Genomic DNA, 20784 nt, shown 5'->3' on the forward strand with positions numbered 1-20784 from the left:
GTATGGAACTGAAGTCTGCAAGGTGCCTGGCTGCAGTGCCTTGCTCAGGGCTGAACCCATATCAGATATTAGAGCAGCAGAGGGGCAGACCTCCCTCCTTAAGTCCCATCAGAAACCTAGGATGACCCTCTCCTCCTCTATAGAGAGAGACATGGGCATTCCTACAATTATATGGAAAATTTCTTCAACTTATTCTTCCCTGTTGCAGAGATGAGGATGATTTAAGCCTGGAATGGGTTCCAAGAATGACTGCAGCATTTCTGTTCTCATTTTCAAAACTGAACTGGTTAAGAACCTGACCAACCTCCTCTACCTTTGAAATTATCAAACCTCAAACAACAAGGGAAAGAAATTAATCTATAAATACAGGCTGGAAACAGAGATCAGGATGACTGCATTACTGGTGATTTGCTACACCTCCTTTCCTGTTCCCACACCAAGGAAGTCTCTGGGTCAGAGATGTGCAAAGTAAATACAGCATGATAAAGGAAGAGCTACCAGAGGAAAATGCTGTAATTACATTTAATCCCTTCATTCCTTCAAAACTGGCTGACATGGAAATATCTCTAATGAGGAATCAGATATTTCCACAGTCCATACTTCAGACTTCTTATTATTGGAAGTTGGAAGCAAAGCCCCCAGCTTTGGCTATGTTCATCTTTGAGCAGAAGCTGCCTACCCTCTACATCTCCCAAATCATCTCTAAGGTAAAATTCCATTTTTCCATGTGAGATGTGTTCTCTCTGCTTAGCAGCTGTTGGGAAGCTCGTGTATCTCCAGCACCCTGCCAGATGCAGGCAGACACAACCCCAGAGCCCACTGACCCAGGAGATGCTTTTCCTGCCAAGTTCTTCAGGAACACCTTTCCCATGACATCTGGCCCACCTCCTGCCCTGATGTTACTCACAATCCCCACTGTTCATCTTGGCCTGGTTTTTAACCCCCTTGTCCCTCTGCACTCCTACAATCCCACCCTGAGCTCTTCTGGTTTTTTTCATCTCCTACTATTCCTTCAAATCTCCAGGCAGGATAGACCTGATCTAGGCTTGTGTAAGTAAGAGTTGGGCCTGAGCACTGACTTAAATTGGCAAAAAAAAAAAAAGAAAAAAAAAGAAACTCCCTCTTTTTCCTCTGTGGGAATTCACTCCTATTTCAAGCAGTTATTTTGGTTTTAACTTCAGCCTGTGCTAAGCCAAAATGTGTTTTCTCCTATCACTGTATTTTTGTACAAATGAAAACACCCTTTAGAGGAAACTGAAACGAGCCAAAGCAAGTATGTTTCAACATCTGTGTCTCTGGTTTTCAAATTAAAGTATCCATTTCAACTTCCTAATATTGTGAATTCTGCAAAATATTGCTTTCACCATTTGCCTCTGCAAGGGGAATTTTGGAACAAGCATTTCAAGGAAATTATTTCTAATCTGGCAATGTTTTGAAGGATTTTAATTCCTTGTGTAACCTCACTGATATGCCAACCCTAAAATTTAAGCTTAAAAATTGCAGAAGTAATGGGGTTTACTGATGTGTGTTACCAGTCAGCTTCACCAGCCCTCAGGCTGTAATGCAAGGAAAAGTTCTCCCTTAAAGGTCCTCTGGAGGGGTGAGTAATGAGGAATGGACCAGAGCCAAAAAATCTAAGTGGAGCTGCTCAAACCAAAGCACTTCAAGGGTCACCCAGGTAAGTTTGCTGCTCCCACTCCTGTTTGCAGTTAAATTTTCAGAACTGCAGCTTTAGCAGGTGAAGAACACAGACTCTATAATGGATACTTTCTTTTTTTTTACCTTATAATCAGTGGATATTGTGTTTGAGCCTGGAACAGAGAACTATAAAAAATGAAACCTGCAAGTGATCAGCTTCATATTCTCTACTGCCTCAAGAATTCTAAAATATCTGACAGACTTTCAACCAAAGTCTATCTTGGGTTTGGCATCCACTTCTTTAGGAAAGGTTGTAACCTGAACTGGAACAACCAATAATCCATGGGCCAAGGGAGCAAAAAGAGCACATGGAACACATTGGTACCTGCAAGGGTGAAGGAAGAATGCAGTAATCCAGGGGAAGGACATTGGAAAAGAGAATGCTGAAGTCAGCTGTAGGCACCATTAGGAAGCTGCCAGCAGAGCAGCAGAGTGATTTAGCATATGCAGAGGGATGTCCTAGATCCATATGGAGGCAGAAGTCTCCCATCCTTGCTCAAATTCACAGTTAAGAGGTAAAAAATCCCCATCAAGCTTCTTTCCTCCTCTTCTTGAAGAGGAATTATCTCATGAAGGATAATTCTCAATAGTAGGAGGCCTACAGGGCATCAGCTGTTCTCTTTCCTGGCCCAGAAAAGCAGTGTTATGGATTAGCTGCTGCTGTAAAAGCCAGAAGGGGATTTGCCCAGAAAACAGCTCAGCAACCTGGCTGCTAAAGGTACAGAGACCATTTACACACCAGTTAACCACAAGGCATCTGCCAAAACCTACCCTGGCCAGATCTTCTCCCAGTTTCACACTAAACATCTCCTCTGCACAAGACACACGGACAAACAAGCCTGGGATCCTGTGAGGATGATCTGCCCAGACCAGGAAACAGCAGGACAGGGAGATGCCAGGGGCTCAGAAGAGTTCTCAGCTCACACCCTTCTGTGTGCTCTGCCTCCCCTGCTGCTCATCCCCTGTGCCCAGCAGAGACTCAGCACAGAGGTGAACAGCTTACACATGAACATTAAATTCTGTGTCAGCCCACTGGGCACTCCAGGATCAACAGCATGCAAGTTAAGCTAAGCAGGACAGGGAATTTCAAGCTGCCAAATCTGTGCTGTGAAGGTTCAGAGCAACACTTGGGCAGTAAATGGCAAAGCAGTGGTACGTGTGCTGGACAGCCATTTCTGATTGACAGGAGCCTAAATTGCCATTGTCCAGCTCAACATGGACAATGACATTGCCATTTGTCATTGACAACATGGACAATGTCTGCTCCTGCTGCAGAAGGAGAAGCAGTCTAACCAAATGAGAAGACAAAGTGGTGAAAAAATTAGAAGGAATATGGTAAATTTGTGACTACTAATGCAATCTATACCCAGAGGGAACACAAACAGCACTAAAAACTAAGGGGTACATCAGAGAAGCATCTTCTTGCTGTGGATGTAAGGTTATCGCAATACCTCACCCCAAAAGGTTAATCTTCATGGAAAGGCAAACTACTCTTGTACTTTAATAAATTGTACTTGGACCAAGTGAATGAACTGCTGTTACACAACCCACATAATGTTACCAAGTTCAAAGACCCTAGGACAAAAAAAACCCCAAAACATCCTATATTGACAGCTGATGTGAAAAGGCCAATCAAATAACTGCAATTTAAGTGCAGGCTATATTTGGGATATGGGAGGAATCTGTAAAGCCCTAAATCCCATTGGGAAGGTGAACAGGGAGTACTAGACATTATTCCTCACAATATAAAAATTAGAGGAACAAGATAAATTTTTGGACAGGAAGTACAGAACAAAGCAAAGCAACCTTCCTTCCACACAACAGCAAAGTCAGCCAAGAAAATGGATCACTTTGGAGGCCTAAAAAAGTTATCAAAACTAAGAAATTTGTCAGAGGAAATTAATTTGGAGTATTTAAGTACAAAGACAGGAGTGCAACCTTAGGGACAAGAAGTCCTGTGTATGAGAGGGATGCAGTGGATGTGTTGGTGTATGCCTGACCTGGGTTTACCTTTTTTCACTGAACACATCCTCCTTGTCCAGGAACACTTGGGTCTAGAAAAGAGGGAACATTTTCTTGTGCTTTTGTGAGACCTGACCAGACATGAGTGTAACTATGCACATGATCTCCTCCTCAGAGTCAAAGCTGCATTTGGAAGACAATGACCTGTAATGAAGTTTGCATCTTTGCTTTAATTCCAGGAGAAGGAGCAACAAATTCTTAGAGGTGGTGAGGGATGAGAGGAGGCATGTGAGTAGCCCACAAACCCAGTCACAGGATTATGAAGTTTCAGAAAAAGGAGCATCCACATCATTCAGTAATGTGTGTTATCATGGTTTTTTTCAACAGGACATCAAACAGAAAAAAAAATCACACCCCCACACTCTTCCCCCTCCCTTCTGTTTGCATCCTTACTTAAAATACTGAAAATAGATGTACTTACAGGGAGGTCTGTAAAGGCTATACCTGTGGGGGGAAAAAATATTAGAATTAAAAAAACAAAGGATTTTTTTCCCTGCTTGCCTACATCCTTAACATGCTACTAAACATTACTGCATTTCAAATCCCAGCTCTGACCCTGCATTTCACTGCTTCATGTATTTAGAAGTAACTACACTCCCCAGTCCCTTCCTCTGCAAGGTTTTGCATCTGGAGAAAGGTTCAAGAAAAAGCCTAAATGTTTTCAACATCTCTCCCAAAAATTTGATTTTCTAAAAGCAGCTCCTCTTTCCTTTGCTTCTCCCTCTGTTACTAGGAAGGAGTTAGTTTTCAAGACTCCCTTTGGTGTTAGAAACAGAGTTTTAGTATAAAATTGCTTTGGTTTAGGCTGTAACTGATTCTTCTTATCAGCCAGAGAAAGAGGAATAAATATTCAGCACTTGGCATTACAGCTGGGGAGCAGCCCTGCAACAGGACCAAGCTGCAGCCAGGAGCACCTGAGAAACTGTGCAAAGAACAGCCTCATCCTCAACTCAGCTGATACAGCTCCAAACAGAAAAGATGTGAAAAAAAAAAAAAAGTATGGTTTCCCTTTTTATTTACATCTGGCAGAAAAGAGGTATTTAAGCCAAGGCAGCCATTGCCTGGGATGGCTAACAGGGTTTTGGCTAGAGACAACACCCACCACAGCCAGGCTGCCCAGGCACAGCTCTGCCCCAAAGGATGCTGCCTCTCCTGCCATGGGGGGGATCCAGCAGCTCAGGATCAGCCAGAGCCCCCCAGGCTTTGGGTCACCCTCACCAGCAGCACAGGGGACACTGCTGCCATCACCTCACCAGGCTCAGCTAAGCCCAGACTTCCAGCTGACATTCCAGGAGTCACTCTGGAAGCTGCAGCCTTTCCCCATGTGTGCTCCCAAGAATGCTTTCTTGTCCCCAGCCAGAGCAAGGCTGGTACCCACACCAGGACAGCCAGTTCTCACACACGTCCCACCTCTCCTCCTTCCCTTCTGCCTGGCACTGGAAGGACTGCAGAAGCAGAACACCACCCTCTGGTTTTAATTTTAGGACTATTTTAACCCAGAGCTGCAATGTAATGTTACCAGATCAGTCTGAAATGGTAATTTAAACCAGTTTAAGGAGTCAAGATAGGAAACAAGTTATTCAAAACAGCACAGATCTAAATCAAATGCTCAGAAAGAAATCCTGAATATTTTACTTAATAAACAGCCAGTAAAGATAAATTAACATCATGGCAGATAGTCAGTATGATTTAATGAACATCCTGGCAGTTTGGACCTTGTTTATTGAGCACCCTTTCTACATCCCAACCAAAGATTGTGAGCACAGGTGATGTTGAACATGTGACTGAAGAAAACATTCAGTGAGCATTTCTCTCACCTTGTCACCTTGCCCAGATATTGCTCCTCACTCAAACCTTTTTTTCACTTTGCAATTATTTTGCTCAGCTGGATGAAAAGGTGGATGAAAGCTTGTTTTCCTACTTTTATGGCAGAATGAGGTCAATCTCCTTAAACCTGCTGTCCACTGGAGTCTTCCTCTGCCCCTAGCACCTCTGAGAGCCAAAGGTGGCCAGGCTGGTGTATTTGTGTGGCTGGAAGCTGCTTCCAGCACCTGGACAAGCACTTGGGTTTTGAATGGACAAGGTGGGTGGAAAATTGCCTGAACTGTCAGGATGGAAGAGTTGTGATCAGCAGCTCAAAGTGCAAGAATTGTCCCTCAGGGATCCATGGCAGGGCCAACACAGCTCCCTGTCTTCACCAATGGCCTGGACAACGGGACACAGTGTGCTCCCAGCAGGCTCACAGCTGTCACCAAACAGCAGAGTGGACACCAGGCTGGAGGGCACAGTGCTGTAGCTGGAGAAATGATCCAGCACAAGGCTCCCAAAGCTCAACAAAAGCAACCTAGGAGCCCTGCCACCAGGCTGTGATAGTCCCAGGAAACAGGACAGGATGAGGCTGACTGGAGAGAAAGCAGATCTGCAGAAAAGACTCAGGGTCCTGCTGGGAAAGTAGAGCAGGAGCCAGCAGTGGGTCCTTGCAGCAAAGGACATCAACCACATCCTGGGTTTCTTAGTGAGAGTGTAGGTTAAAGGATGGGATTTCTCCCTTCTTTTCCAACACTGGTGAGTCTACACTCCGGTTATGATGTTCACTTTAGGGCTCCCCAACACAGGACACAGTGAGACTGGAGTGAGTCCAGCAGAGGCCAGCAGGACAAAGACAGGCTAAGGGAAAAGTCTCTGTTCAGTCTCAAAAGCATTAGGGCAGACACCTCTTGGTGCCAACTGTCATACAGGAGGGTGTAAAAAAGGCTTTTCTCAGAGATGCATGGTGGCAGGAGACAGGAAGCAACACAGACAAGCTGCAACATGGGAAATTCTAATGAGAAAAATTCAGTATGAATTTTGGTCAAACACTGAATCAGGACCAGAAAAGCTCCCAGGTGATCTCCATTCTTGAAGACACTAAAAACTTAATGAGTTTCTGAATAACATGATCTAGTTTGGGCCTGCTTTCAGCAGGGTGTTGGATGCTTGACCTCCAGAGATCCCTCCCAGAAAAAATAATTCTATGATTCTATAAATAAAAGCAGACAGCACTTGGTCTGTTGCACACACACGTCTGCTTAGAGTTTCTGCATCTGCACTGCTACACACCTGCATCAGGAAAGCCAACAGCAGAAAGTGAAATAATCACAGCTTGAATGTGAAACTGTTTTCTTTCTCTGCAGTCCCTCCAAAGCCTGGATCCAGTTTAAAACCACAACCTTCTTAAAGACTCAAGGACTGGACAAACCAAGAGGCCAGGAAGCAAGAGCAAGTGTGTGAAGAGCAGTGACATAAAGACATTGAATGAAGGTTCAGTGCTAGGGCACAGTGTGACTGACATTTTCACCTGCCAACCAAGGGACTTCCACGTTCCATGACTGCACTTACACATGATCCCATGTACAGAATGTTTGTGGACCTTCCAGCCCATCTCTGCTCTCCACCCAGCACCAATCATCCTTTCTGCCTCACAGCTGGCCACTTACAGAATTCAATTTGCACAAGACAATGTACATTTGGTAATCAGCCACAGCACTGCACTGCCTGCACAGCAGGGATCTCCTCCAGCACCTGCTTAGGGAGCTGTGATCCAGGGAATCCTTAAGCACTGCTGGTGGATTGCAATAATCACAACTCCTTCAGCAGTCTGGGCATCCTAAAGAGCAGACCAGGAAATGCCAGCCCAGGAAAATACTTGAATATTCTCCAACGTGCTGCTGAGGAGAAGCACTGTCAAACCCACATGGCTCTACATGCCCTTGGAAACAGATCCTCCAATGAGGCCACTGGGTAAAACTGCTCATACAGAGAACAAGGCTGTGGCCAAGGCTGGTATTTTCTGCTCATTTTGGTAGGGAATGAGGGTGGTGAGGCCCTGGCACAGGTTGTCCAGAGAAGCTGTGGCTGCCCCATCCCTGGAAGTGCTCAAGGCCAAGGTGGATAGGCCCCTGTGCAACCGGGTCTCGTGGAAGGTGTCTCTGCCCACAGCAGAGGGGCTGGAATGACATGATCTTAAAGGTTCCTTCCAACCCAAACCACTCCAGGATTCTGTGGTTTGAAATCTGATTAATCTGAAGTCTTGTTTTGAACATCCCAATGCTCTTGCTGTCTGCAAATTTCATTTAGAGCCTTGGGGGTCAAACCTATTAAATCTGGGACTGATACCTGCATGTCTCCCACATCAGCTTTCTGCATTACTCCCAATGTTCCCCCTAGTCTCTAAACTGGCTGCAGAATGGATATTTTACTTTTTAGGTTAACTTGGTCTTTCCAAGAGCCTGCACTAGAACTCAAACTACAGGAAGTTTTCTATGCCAAGACTTCAGAGGGTTGCATGCTCTTTTTATAGTCCTGCTGCTCCATTTACCTTGGTCTGCTGTCAAAGTCTGAGATCTGAGACACTCCTACATTAATCCCTGAGCAAACTCATCCACTTAAACCCAGAGACCTGCAGCAGTCACATTTCCTCCTCATGCCCTGGTCCAAGACTTTCTGCTTAATGGCTGGTGCCCCAACATTTCTCCCTTTCTCTCCAAATTCACTCTCATCACACTTCAAGCCACATCTCACTATGTTTTTTACTGCCAGGACTCTGCTCAGAACTTGTCAAAAGTGTTTCATCAGCAGCCAGAAGACATTCAAGACATTTTCCAGAACAGAGAATTAAGACTACATACGATGTCAAACAGTTTTCATGTGACGTCTCCAAATAAAGTTCAAGACATAGCTCCAAACAGAACATCCAGAATTTGTGATGGCCAAGAAAACAGTTCTTATACAGTGCTCCTGATGGATCTGATTAAATGAAAAAGTATGGAGACAATGGAAGATAACAGTTAAGCAACAGAAGAAATTGCAAGAAAACAAAAGGGGGGATGTCTAATTAACAGATGAAAAGGAGAGGACTTAAATGGTGAAGAGTGGATTAGAAAGACAAAGCTACAGCAATTCCATCAAAAGAAAGACAAATTCAAACTCTGAAACCCTGCTCTCAAGCTAACCGGCCTCACAAAGGGGCTGATCAGCCTCATGAATATTCTTGGCGTCTGCAGTACGGATTACACAATTACCTCATCTCCTAGGAGGAGACACACATGGCTTCCACAGCTTCATGTCAGGAAACACCTAGAAAAACACACATTCATCCCCTTCCTGGTAAACCCTGGGTCTACACAACACAGAAATGAGATTCTCAGGTTAGCACTAAATATCATGGAAGTTCAAGACCATCAAGGAGCTGCTTCTTTCAGGGAAGAAAGCATTCTGACTTCCAAACAAATCATTGCTCCTACATCCATTTGGCCTTGGTTCCTCTGCTGACACCTGTCTGACCCCCTCCTCACACCTCTGCTCTGTGCCCACAAGGAGCTGTGTAACCCCTGGCCAAGGGGCTCCTCTCCTCAGCATTGCACTGAGCATTTATTTCTCCTGGATGCTGTTTCTTTATCAGTGACACAAACAGACACTGCTGGCCCTTACCAACAGCCTCCTCAGATGAGGTTTTCATTCTGCTTTTGTAAAAAGGCAGTAAAATGTTCCTGCAGCTTTTGTGGGGTCACCCAGCAAGGCCTGAGCTCTGCTGCTCCCTTCTGCACTTCCACTCCTGTCTCCTCTAACCACACCATCTCTCCTCTCTCTATCTATCTGTACTATGCCACTACAGCTCAAAGAAAAGCTGCTACACACAGGAGCCAGCTGTGAATGCTGAGGAGAGGCTTCTACCTGTCCCTTTCTTAGACAGCTCATGTCTTGCACATCTGAAGAGCTCAAGAAGACACCCAGGGGACAGCAGTGCTTATAAGTGATGCTGCTCTCTAAGCATGGTAGCTTTCTTGTTACCTTTCCCGTTTCTTCCCACTGGCATTGTTCACCACTGGGGTAGGCTGTTCCTCAAGGGGTCATTTGATGTCACATTAGAAAAACACAAGCTTTCCATCCAAAAAAAGCCCCATCTTTGAAGGAAAAGGAACACTTCAGTTTCAGAAAGGAAGACTAGATAACTTCTCTGCTGTAAAGAACTCTGAATGTCCCAAACCAAACAAATCTCTGAGCAATGACAAAAGGTAACACAGAAGTTACTGAACTGGGCTCTTTATTTGGCTTCATCTGACCAGACACTCAGGCACAACACAGTCCTGGGTACAAAACAGAGAAGGAGAAAGCAGCAACTTTTCAACTGCTACAGATTATACTGTGGAGATTCTGGTCATTAAAAAGAAATTAAATACCAAATGAACAAACTTGTATTCATTAAATAGAAGATCTGGCCTCCTCCTGACTCTCACACTTTTGTTATGATGAGAAGTAACAGCACCATCAGGGTGAAAAACAGTGAAGCTGGAAAACCACCCACTTAAACAACAGAAAACATCCAGAGGAGCACAGCACAAACCACTACAGGGAAATACAGGCCAAAAATCAAGGACAGGAACTAACAGGAGACCTTTTGTGAAATCTTTTTAACTATTTCATTACCTCAGTTGCTCTTGTTCCGTCTTGTCTCATTCCTAATCAAAAGCTCCTGCTCTACACCATCAGCTGTTGCTTTCAAGCCTCTACTTGTCTCACCAGTACTGGACTGACATGGGCAGCCCAAACAAGTCCAGCTCTCCCAGCCTTTCCTCCCAGGACAGATGCTCCAAACCCTCCATCACCTTGGCAGCCCTTTGCTGGACTCTCTCCAATAAGTCCATCTCTCTCTAATACTGGGGAGCCCAGTACTTCTCCCAAGAGCTCACCAGAAATTCTGTACTCTCCAGGCACACACTGCACTCCAATCCCACTCCTTCCTTCAGCCCAGCCAGCAATTCAAAACATTTTTGCTCTGTTAAGTGTTTTGAGCAGGGTATTTTTGGTATTTTTCTACCAATTTAATCTTGAATTCAACGAAGTAGAATTGACACAGCAAGGAGAAGCAAAGGAAAGGAGTGCTCATCCCTCCCTGCCAAATCAAATTAATCCCAGGATAAAAAGTGAGATGAACCTACAAAAATTTACTGCACATCTTATGTGTTAAAAAAAAAAAGACAAGAATTTATCTGGGGTAGAGAACATGCCATCCAAGGAACCGGTATTTTAGGGGAAAATGGCCAAAAATATCTATTTTAGACAAATAAGATATGACAGATGTCTGGAAAACATCTGAGGTGTTAATTTGGGCAAAATTTTTTAGTCCTTAACTTTAAGACAGTTACAGAAACAAGTGTGGAATGAACCACATTGTAGCTCAATGCTTAAGTTGGACCTTTCTTGTGCTGAATTAATGTCTGGCTTTGGGAATGCTCAGACCAACGTGTTGAGGCTTTCAGATGGACAAGTCCCTTCAAAACTGAAGACACCAGTACTGTGCCTTTGTAGGTAGTTGAACAAAACACTAATTAAACTTCCCACTTCTTTCTTTCTTTCCCTCTTGTCCAGCCATTAGACATCTTATCCAACCTCCCACCTACTGTGCAGTAGCAGAGGAAAGCAGAAGAAGCTGTGGATGGAATTCTAATATATCTAAACAAACTGAGCAGCATGGAAACCATTTTACCTGCTGGAAGCATTTCTAAATTTGCTCAAATTTACAGCTGCTGACAGCTGCTGAGTGCTCTTTTGCTCTGCCATTTAAACCTTACTCACAGGTGTGGGACAAGAGTTACAATACACCAAAGTATTAAACAGCAGCAGGAGCAGCACTGGAGCATCCCTCTCCTGAGAACACCTTCACTCACCTAAACTGTGGCCATTTTTTGTGTAGAAGCAGGTGTTGTTGATGAGGTTGACACAGCAGCCAATCACGTCTCCAGTGGTGAACGTGGGGCCGTAGGGCTGCCCTGTCCCCGAGGAACAGAAGGAGTGCCCATCATCTCCATGGTACCCATAAGAATGTTTATCCCATCCTGCAAAAGGCAAAAGAACAGGACAGCAGTGAAGCCAGTTGAGCAGAACCACATGGAACTACTACAACTCTCAGGACATCATTTTCTGTGTGAGTTTTAAAATTTGATTGCCACTCCTGATTCATCCCAATATTAATTTTCACATACTGGTAACTGAAAAGAAATCAATGGTGTTTAATCAAAACACATCATTTGCATTTCAACACATTTCTCTTTTATCTTGCCTGAGGTGAAACAAACTCCTTTTGTAAAACACTTGTGTTTCCCAAAACCAAATACTTCCCACAAAAGCATTTAACAAAATAATTCTCAGACAGTTGCAGCTTTGTCTGTAAGTACTGTCACAGGTGTAAGAAACGGAGAGAGTCAATTTTTCTATCTTCAAATCTTTGTTTGATAAGGATTTCTATGTTTCCATTGGGATACAATATTTCCCATTCTGCAGACAGCTTAAAACACAACCCTCAAATGTCACAGGGGAGTTCAATGCAAAGCGGTCAGTTCTAATATTAATATCTTTTATTTCTTCAGCCAGTGACATTGTGCTACAGGTTACAGCTGCACCCTGCCCACTTGTTCTTTTCTATATATCCCAGTAATTTCATTTGGATCATTCCTCTGAATGGCACAATCAAAGCCACATCTCACAGAGAGACAGAGTTCTACCAGAAAGTGATACAACATTAAAACCAGACACCTGTGTTTTATATGGATATGGCTGGATCCTTAGGGAAGCAAAGAAGATGCTTTGGCCATCTTCTTACCTTATACACCCAAGGGTGGTGCAGATTCTGTTAAATGTGGAGTGATGCCTCTGGCACAGGGAATATGTAAGAAACACAGACACTGTGCAGGAAATGCACATCTTGCAATGAGGCACAAAAAGACTGAGCACCCTGAGAACTACAGAGCAGAGCCCTGTGAAGGTGGGCTGGAGCACTTCTGTGAGCCAGGATTTTCCTCCAAAACCAACAACAAGATGAGGGCACTAGAAATTCAATCTTGTAAAATAGTGCTACAACACTGAGGCATCAGCACTCCCATGCTCAGGGCTTCTCAGAAAAGCACAAAACAGTCAGTGCATGTCTAAGGCCCCGTTTATTGTACCACACCAAATGAATGCCAGTGGGAAAGTCAGGGAATGAAGCAAGACTGAAACATGCCACAGGCCAAGATTTTGGACCTCAGAGCAAACTTTGGAAGTGAAAGGCATGAAGGACTCCCAGAAAATTCTAGTCTAGAAATGGTGAGTAATTTCCTCTATTTAGTCCCACACATCCAACAGGAACAGACTGAGATGTCCCAAGAGTCAGCTCCATCTTCCCTCGGATCAGCTCCAAACAAGCTGCTGACAGTAGCACCAGTCCTGTTTCAAATCTTCATGAGAGACAGGGACAACAGCACAGGCAGCACCCTCAGCAAGCACAAAAACAATGCCAAACTGACTTGCCAGAGCAAAGGAGGAAGTGATAGGGGCTCTAGAGTCTGTTGTCAAACTTTCACTGCTAAGACTCCATCCAGTAAAAATACCATTGAAATATTTTTGAATTTTTAAAACTGTGGCTCCTTTCCACTAGCCTGTTTATTTGCACTGTTGCCATCACTGATCTATTATTTTAGTCTCCTCAAAACCAGACCTGTTACACGAGTGTCAATTCAGAACTTCTCTAATGGAGCTGTTGGGAAGTTGTAATTCAGATGATAATTTAAATCAATTCACCTCTTAATGTACTAATAATACAATCTAAATACAAACTTCTGTATCTTCTGCATACAAAACATTTCTGGCATTACAAAGCACCTACCAAGAACTTGTCATCAGCTGCATCTAAGCAGCGAAGTGCTTACACATCATGTACTGGGTAAGGCTCCCATATGAGCTCACTAAATGCTTGGGCCAATGGCATCATGTACTGGGTAAGGCTCCCATAAAAAATACAACAGCGTGTCCAACCATGAGGATGAGCTCACTAAATGCTTGGGCCAATGCAGACATTACTGGTTCTGCAGTGTGAGAAATAAAGGTTTCATTAACTACAGATCACAGCTGATCCTACTGAAAAAACCCTCCCCCTGTTCCTTTCTGACTTGAGCTTCACAGTGTAAGTTCTTGCTGTAGCACCAATGGTGGTGGGGAACTCCAGTGAAAAGTGACTGAATAAAGACCTTGAAGACAATGACAAACATGGTACAAACAGCAACAATGACTGGAAAAAGCTTCTTTTGAATCTTATTTTCCCCAGAAAACCACTAACATAATCAGTTAAGGAAATTTGCTCACCCAGCACTTTGCTGATGTTATGCAGAGTTTACTTTTTCAACTCAAATGTTGTGTGGTGCTGAACCTGGACCTGGCACCACACTAGGGGCTTTAAATCTACCCTGTCAGCCTTATCACATCACCATGGTCATCTTAAACAACAAGCCAGAGTTGTTTGAGTGAACTTACTGTACTCACTGTAAACATAAACTGAGTGGTATTAATCATATGCCTAACCTTAAGTTATTTATTAATAAAAAACAGATCCCTATTCCTAAAATTCTGCCCAAAATAAACATGAGGGCAGTGGCATACGGGTAATTCCAGCACTGGCCAGTTTCAGCCAGCCTTCTGAAATTTCCTAATAATCTGAATTAAAAACAAGAATCAGCACTTCTGGTACTTCTAGGTCAAAGTTTTCAGGGCCTGTTGATTTAAATCATGTACCCCTATTGAAAGCACTTGGCATTATCCTGGATTACCAGCAGACTGGGGAGTAACTCATCACATGTATTTTGAAAACACAGACTCCAACTTTTCTCAAAACACTTCCTGAAAACTTGGGCTTTTCCTGCATCATTAACAATTTGCTATCGCCACCTAGGAATGGGTCCAGAATATTACAACCTCCTCTGGGACTCCCACGACACCCTTTGAGCCTCCAGTGACTCAACAGCTTCTTCCTCTACAAAATCCAGCAGTGTTTTAATAAGGATTGAATCAGAACTTCCTGAAATCCCTCCCCACAGCTGCATCTGCCAATTCTCCTGACAGTTTAACCTCTGTGCCACTTGTACTCAAGTACTGCAGAAGTCACTGCTGTGACCTGGAAGGCAGAGACGAGGTGACACCCACATGCTCCTACAATGGCTGTCCCTGTGGGATAGGGGTCAGCCCGGACAAGGATGCTCTTCAAGAAGTGAGACAGGAGAAATACCGGATGGGCATGTATCACACCCTGACTGAACAGCATTACCACTCTCCAACCACCTGTGAGCACAGACAGACTGAGCCAGATGAAGATTCTGTCCACTCAGTACTCCTGGAAGGATTTTGTTTCCATTAAATTGTTCAATCCTCTATTAAGAACACATAAAAACTCACATCATTCACTGTGTCCTGCAAGAAGGGGTTTGACAGAGTAACTGCAATCAATGAAAATGTGCCTCCTACTACTTGGATATATCCTGTAGTTCTTGCACAGGAGAGGATGACAAACTGTGGATTTGGTGTCCCCAGAACATACATCAGTATGCAGACCTCTGCAAAATCCCCCATAATGATCCCTTTTCCAGGCTAATGCTTCCTAACTTATTTAGCTATTTCCTGCTTTTCTGATCATCATCATCTGAACCTCCTCTGGATTTAGTGTTGCTTGTAAGAATGGAGAAGAAGGTGCCCCATGGAGAAGGGAAGCAGGCTGCAGTTGTTCTCTGCACTGCTCCCAAACCCCCTACATGTTAATTCTAGCATTTTCCCTTCATTGTCCTTTTCACCAGTGACCTGATGTTTCCATGAAGTCAGTGTCATCACTCCAAAATGCATCACTGCTCCCTTTGCACAGATTCTCATGTGCACCTCCCTGTCGGGGTGTGTCACCTCAGCTGGCTCCCACAGCTCCCCCCAGCACTCCTCACCACCCTCAATCTCACAATCCTCAGCAGCTCCAGCAGCCCATCCCAGGACAGAGAGGGGCAGGCAGCTGCTCCTAAGAAAACCCTGGGAGAACCCAGGCACTGACAGTTTGTGACTGGTAGCTCATTCCAACAAGGCTGTTTAAAACATCCCATTTTGATCTCCTGGTCATAGCCATGTCTAGAGCAATGGACACTCAGCACCCACATGCAGTTGTGGCCAAGTCTAAAAATTCTCAAGTGCAAGTGCAGATTCCTCTTAAAATTTTAGAAATCTGGACCAAATTGGAGAATGTGCTTTTTCTTACAAAACACAGGTCATGGACTCCTGATGGACTATACTCTATAGATTGAAATCAAGTGAGCTAGAGTGGCTGCAGGGTCCTTCTTTACAGTTCTCTCCTCCTTTCCTTTCCCTTCCCCATTCTCTCTTCAAAAGCACAAAATCATTTTAAATAGGGGAGACAGGCAGAGAACAGAAAGGATTTGGCCACCTGGCTCATGTGGTCATAGCAGAACCTCAAAGTCCTGACTCTAAGACTGTTCTCACTACAGCTCATTTTTAAGACAGCACTTAGAACATGCAAATAGAGAATCACAACCACTACAGGTAAGACTTCAGCAGCTACAAAAGCAAAAAGAGGTTAAATTTACATCCCTCTGAATTGAACCCTTCAACACCCAAACCCAAAATATACCTATACATTTACTAACAAGATGCAGAATAGCTCAGATTGTGCAATCAAAGACCTGAAAGAAAGGAAAACAAATCCCATGAGTAGGGCTTGGGAGGACATTTTTGTATGCTCAACACCAAACTGAAGTTCTGTTTGGCCTGCTAACAAGAAAAAGTTGATATGCTGACCTTCTTGGCAGACTACCTCGACCCCAACACATAGGGGAAAAAAATGAACAGCGAGTTCCATTGCTGCTGCTTGATAAACAGGTCAGAATTATGCAATGCCAGACACGTGGCAGAAAGGACTTGAGTTACTTCAGGACACAGTTACAGGATAAATTGATAAACACTCACCCTTAAGCAAGCACTAGAGTTAGATGCAGTGTGCTACTACTATCCCTGACTGTCCTACATCTGTCCCTGCTCAATCCCACCTTTCCCACTCAACATCAGCCTTGCTTTGCTCTTGACTCTTTGGTCAGATCCTGACTTCTGTACCTGAGATCAGACTCTGCTGCCTCAGAAGGCAGCAAGTGGGAAGTGGTTCTGTTGAGCTGGGTGACCATTTACATCTCAGCACCACAGAAATAACATGGTGATTCAGCTCTTTTCTTCAATGAACACAGAGCTGCTGGTAGGCTCTGGGCAGAACTGGCATCATGGCTACATCACACACCCAGGTAAATCAGGACCTGGATAAGCTGCTCAGCCTTCAAAGTGTGGAGCATCAGGTGGAGCATGGATGGATGGATGCCCTGATGCAAGTCACCAAGGGCAGTATTTTCACCCCGCCTTTCTGGCCTGATGCTTTGTTCACACAGGGTGGAGGAGAAAGCCAAGTGATGACATCCCTCAGTGCATCAAGGTTCAAACATGTCAAACTTGCCACTGGGCACAAGGGAACAGGGAAGCCAACACCCAGAGGGATCTGCACTGAGATCCCCTTCTGATGACATGCCAAAGGACTGACACACAAGGCCCAGTGACCATGGAAAATAAACTTTTCCAGTGAGTTATAGCCAGACATGTCTGACTCTTCCTGCTCTGCACTTGCTGGGCTGAAGATGTTGGCAGACAGATGAGCTGTCACTGACACATGGACCATTCCCTGCCCATGAACATTCCAAAGGAGAAACACATTCCACTGCAACTCAGCCCAAGCATTCAATGTCATGGGTGCAGAAGCTGCTGCAAAGGGCAGGGCCTTGCTGACCACACATTCAGTGGTAACCTCCCTGCAGTCAGGGATACCTGGGGCATCTGAAGCTGGAAGGAATGGTGGAGTATGGTTGGGCATATGAAGGGCAGATGGAAGTTCCTCAGAAAGAATCTGAAGATTTGTAAATAGAGTTTGTGTCTGTTGTATCATGACTAATGGAAGAGTTTGAGACTTACTCTTCAGGGCAGACCCCAGTGACCACTCTACAATCTTTCCAAAGTTTCTCTCTTTCATATTTTGGAACACTTGTCATTTTTCTCCCCTCTATTCTTGTCCAGTATTTTGCCTGTGGCATTCCTCTTCCCACTCCCCTGGCCAGCAATCCTAGCTTCCCACAGCTGCCCATGCCAGGGCAAGTGGTGTGCAAACACTAGCTGCAAAGGGACAAGAACTTGTGTCAACACACTGAAATAAACCAAACAAAATTATTTTATAAGATTTATTGAATCCAAAGTCCAGCAGAAACAGATGTACAAACTTTGCTTGTGCAGTGCTTGGGGAATGGGATGTAGAGGGTGGAGGCAGCAGCAGAGCCCAGAGTTGCTGCTGGACCATGTTCCAGTTGGAGGCAGGAGGTGGTCCAGCTCCATGCATTGTGCTGAGCAGGCTGCTATTGCTCAGCCAGCTATGGGTCTTTGGCAGCAGCAGAGCATGAGCTCAGGGGAGGGGAAGGTATATTCAACAGAGGCTGAACAGATGGAATCTGGTGCACAGAGAAGCTGGATGTTGGTTCTACACCATCCTGGGCTGAGCAGTCCCAGGCAGGGACAGGACAGCCACAAACAGGGGACAGGAGCCAGTACCACAGGAGAAGCAGAACCCCACAGGAGAAGCAGAACCACCCTCTGTTGATGATTCCATCTTCCAGTGGATTGGCTCTGCAACTGGATGTGCCTCTGGTGTACATCAGTCCAACAGAGGCCTTTACCACCAGCAAAGGGAAAGCTCAACAAGCTCTGGTGCTCCTACAGCCTCAGAAACCAAATGCCTGGGCTTGAGAAGTCTGTAAATGCCTGGTCATGAGAAATCTGCTGCCCCAAGAAGCATCTGAGATGCTGGAGCATCTCAGCTGTCACTCAGTTTTACAGCATTTATGCCAAGCCCTATGAAGCTGCACACTCATCACATGTTTTGGTGAGAGCAGGGTGGTTGCTTTGCTTTCCTTTATTCAATCATGCTTTAGAATCAAATCAACTAATAGTGCTGCAACATATCTTTCTGCTCCCATAATGAGCCTACAAAAACAGCTGCTCAGTGGCACAGCAACCTCTGTTACAGAGCTGGGGATGTGGGCACAGGGGAGGCCCTGGCATGAACAACTGTCTAGGTACAGTCACAACACCAACTGCAGGACAGGAATAGGAGCAGGGAACAGCGTGCTCAACACATTACAGAATCTCCCTGGCAGAACTTCAAGGGCCTGGACATCTGCCCAGAACATGTCAAGGGAAAAAAAAAAAAAAAAAAGAGACCCTAAAATCCACTTACCCAGGGATATGAAGAAGCCCTAGCTAGAAACATCCCCAACCAGCTTCTATTTCTTCTACAAGGTGGCAAAATGACTGAATGAAGACGAAACCTTGCACTACAGGACCAATGCTTCTACAGAGAATAAAATCACTTTACCCCATGGAGCACAAACTTCCCTAAGCAGGGGCTGGATGGGTTCAGGTCCATAACTTTGCAGTATCCCACTGAATCCTGTACAAGGCCATGGAGCAGTGCAGCACCACACACACCCCAGCCAGGCACTGCTGCTCATGGCCTCCCCCTCACCCCAGGTCCCAGCAGATGAAGCAGAGCCAGCCTGGCCCCTGCACAGACACAGCAGATGATGCTCATCAGAGAGTGCAGGACTCTTGGCAGGCCTGGCTGCAGCTTTTGCTTAGAAGCTAGTCCATGTTTTTTAATACAGTACTTGCAACTGCAAAAGAGACAAAATTCAGTCCAAATCCTCACAGCAAGACTTGTGTGGCAAGAATCCAAAGGAGAAGAAAAAAAAGGGAAAAAAAAGGAATCACAACATCTCTCTCATATTAACAGAAAGCAGGAAGAAAAGGACACAGTGACCCAAAAATCAGTATGACTCAAGAGTCTGAGAGATTGAGCAGAATGTGGGTGCTAACAAGCATTGCCTGATCCACCATGGAGACAACAAGCAGAGCAGCACTGTACAATTCAATTTTTCACAATATTGATCTGGCACAGTGATTTTTAGACCAGATCAGCAAGTCCTACCATTAACAACCACTCACTGCATGTTAACTAGCCTTCAAAAAACATCAAACCACAGTCTACACCATTATATAAAGTGGCACTACCCACTGACTCATAAAGAAAAAAACAAAACCAGAAGGCTCTGGACAGCTGCAACACAGGCAATACCTTTTCAACAGGAAAGGTCTGTTCCACCAGCCCCAGAAATTTGTAAGGAGTCCATTTCAATATTAGCATGCACCTCACCACTGAATACAGTAATCAAGATAAAAATCATCTGAATAAATATGGCAAGTCCTCCTAACTTACAAGCTTGATGGTTCCATCTTCTGCCAGATACAGAACACAGTTTGGGTTTCCCTACACTGGAGAGGTCAAGATGTGCTTGAAGCCATTTACAGCCCTGTGAAGACCACAGCCACAGAACAGGCTGTTTCTGCATACAAAGGAAAAGCTCTCCAGCATGACCAGGTCACCACTGCTCTATTATATCCACCATATTCCCTGGCACAGCAGAGTGGAGAGGGTGGGACACAGGGCAGGGGTACACAATAATGCAGGACAGGTATGGGGAAAAAAATGGAAATGCTCCTCATCTGACTCTACCTATTTAGTGGAAGGGGTAAGGAACAACAATCAAAAGCTTATCACATACACAGGCTTCAAATCTCATCATACTAAATAATTCACATGTTCATTTATGGGCCAACATTTCAACCTTCAGCTGAGGGGCAAGAACACCTTTATAAAATATTAAGACACTTCCAGCAAAGTCTTGCAAGGTAATGGGCAAGAGTCATTCTACAGACACATCAAGGCAGGACAGTTTAGTGACTCAGCCAAAAGAAATGTTAGAGATCACTGCAGAATGCAGGGGGTTCATGTCCAGTTACCATTAAAAACAATCCCTAAAATGGTATTTAATGAGCTAAGAAAATTACAAACAAAACCCCACTTATCTAAATACAAGACCTTATGGAGAGAGAAGTCTTCCAAAAGAAGCACACCTCATGATGTTAGGAGGTTGCAACAAAGACTTCTAGATTCTAAACTGAGGTTTCTTAAATACTTTCCATATTAATCAAGGTGAAGCAACAGGGTTTTCTGAAGAGGATGATATTTATCCATCAGTGGAAACAGCTGCTACCCAGCAGTTTGAGTTGTAGTGAAACTGAGCTCTG

At 44.6% G+C, this 20784-nt stretch overlaps 1 protein-coding gene across 2 annotated transcripts in view; it reads right to left on the reverse strand.

The window, feature by feature from the left end:
* RANBP10 (RAN binding protein 10) overlaps positions 1-20784 on the reverse strand; it is a 61754-nt gene that overhangs the window by 17199 nt on the left and 23771 nt on the right. For both annotated transcript variants that reach the window (XM_031058428.1, XM_031058427.1), the window contains exons 3-4: positions 11427-11594; positions 4142-4164 (exon numbers count right to left, since the gene is read on the reverse strand). In XM_031058428.1, coding sequence (XP_030914288.1) covers positions 4142-4164; positions 11427-11594 — 191 coding nt within the window. The remainder of the gene's footprint in view (positions 1-4141; positions 4165-11426; positions 11595-20784) is intronic.

Source organism: Geospiza fortis, unplaced genomic scaffold, assembly GCF_000277835.1.
Source record: "Geospiza fortis unplaced genomic scaffold, GeoFor_1.0 scaffold97, whole genome shotgun sequence".
NCBI classification, from domain to species: domain Eukaryota; kingdom Metazoa; phylum Chordata; class Aves; order Passeriformes; family Thraupidae; genus Geospiza; species Geospiza fortis.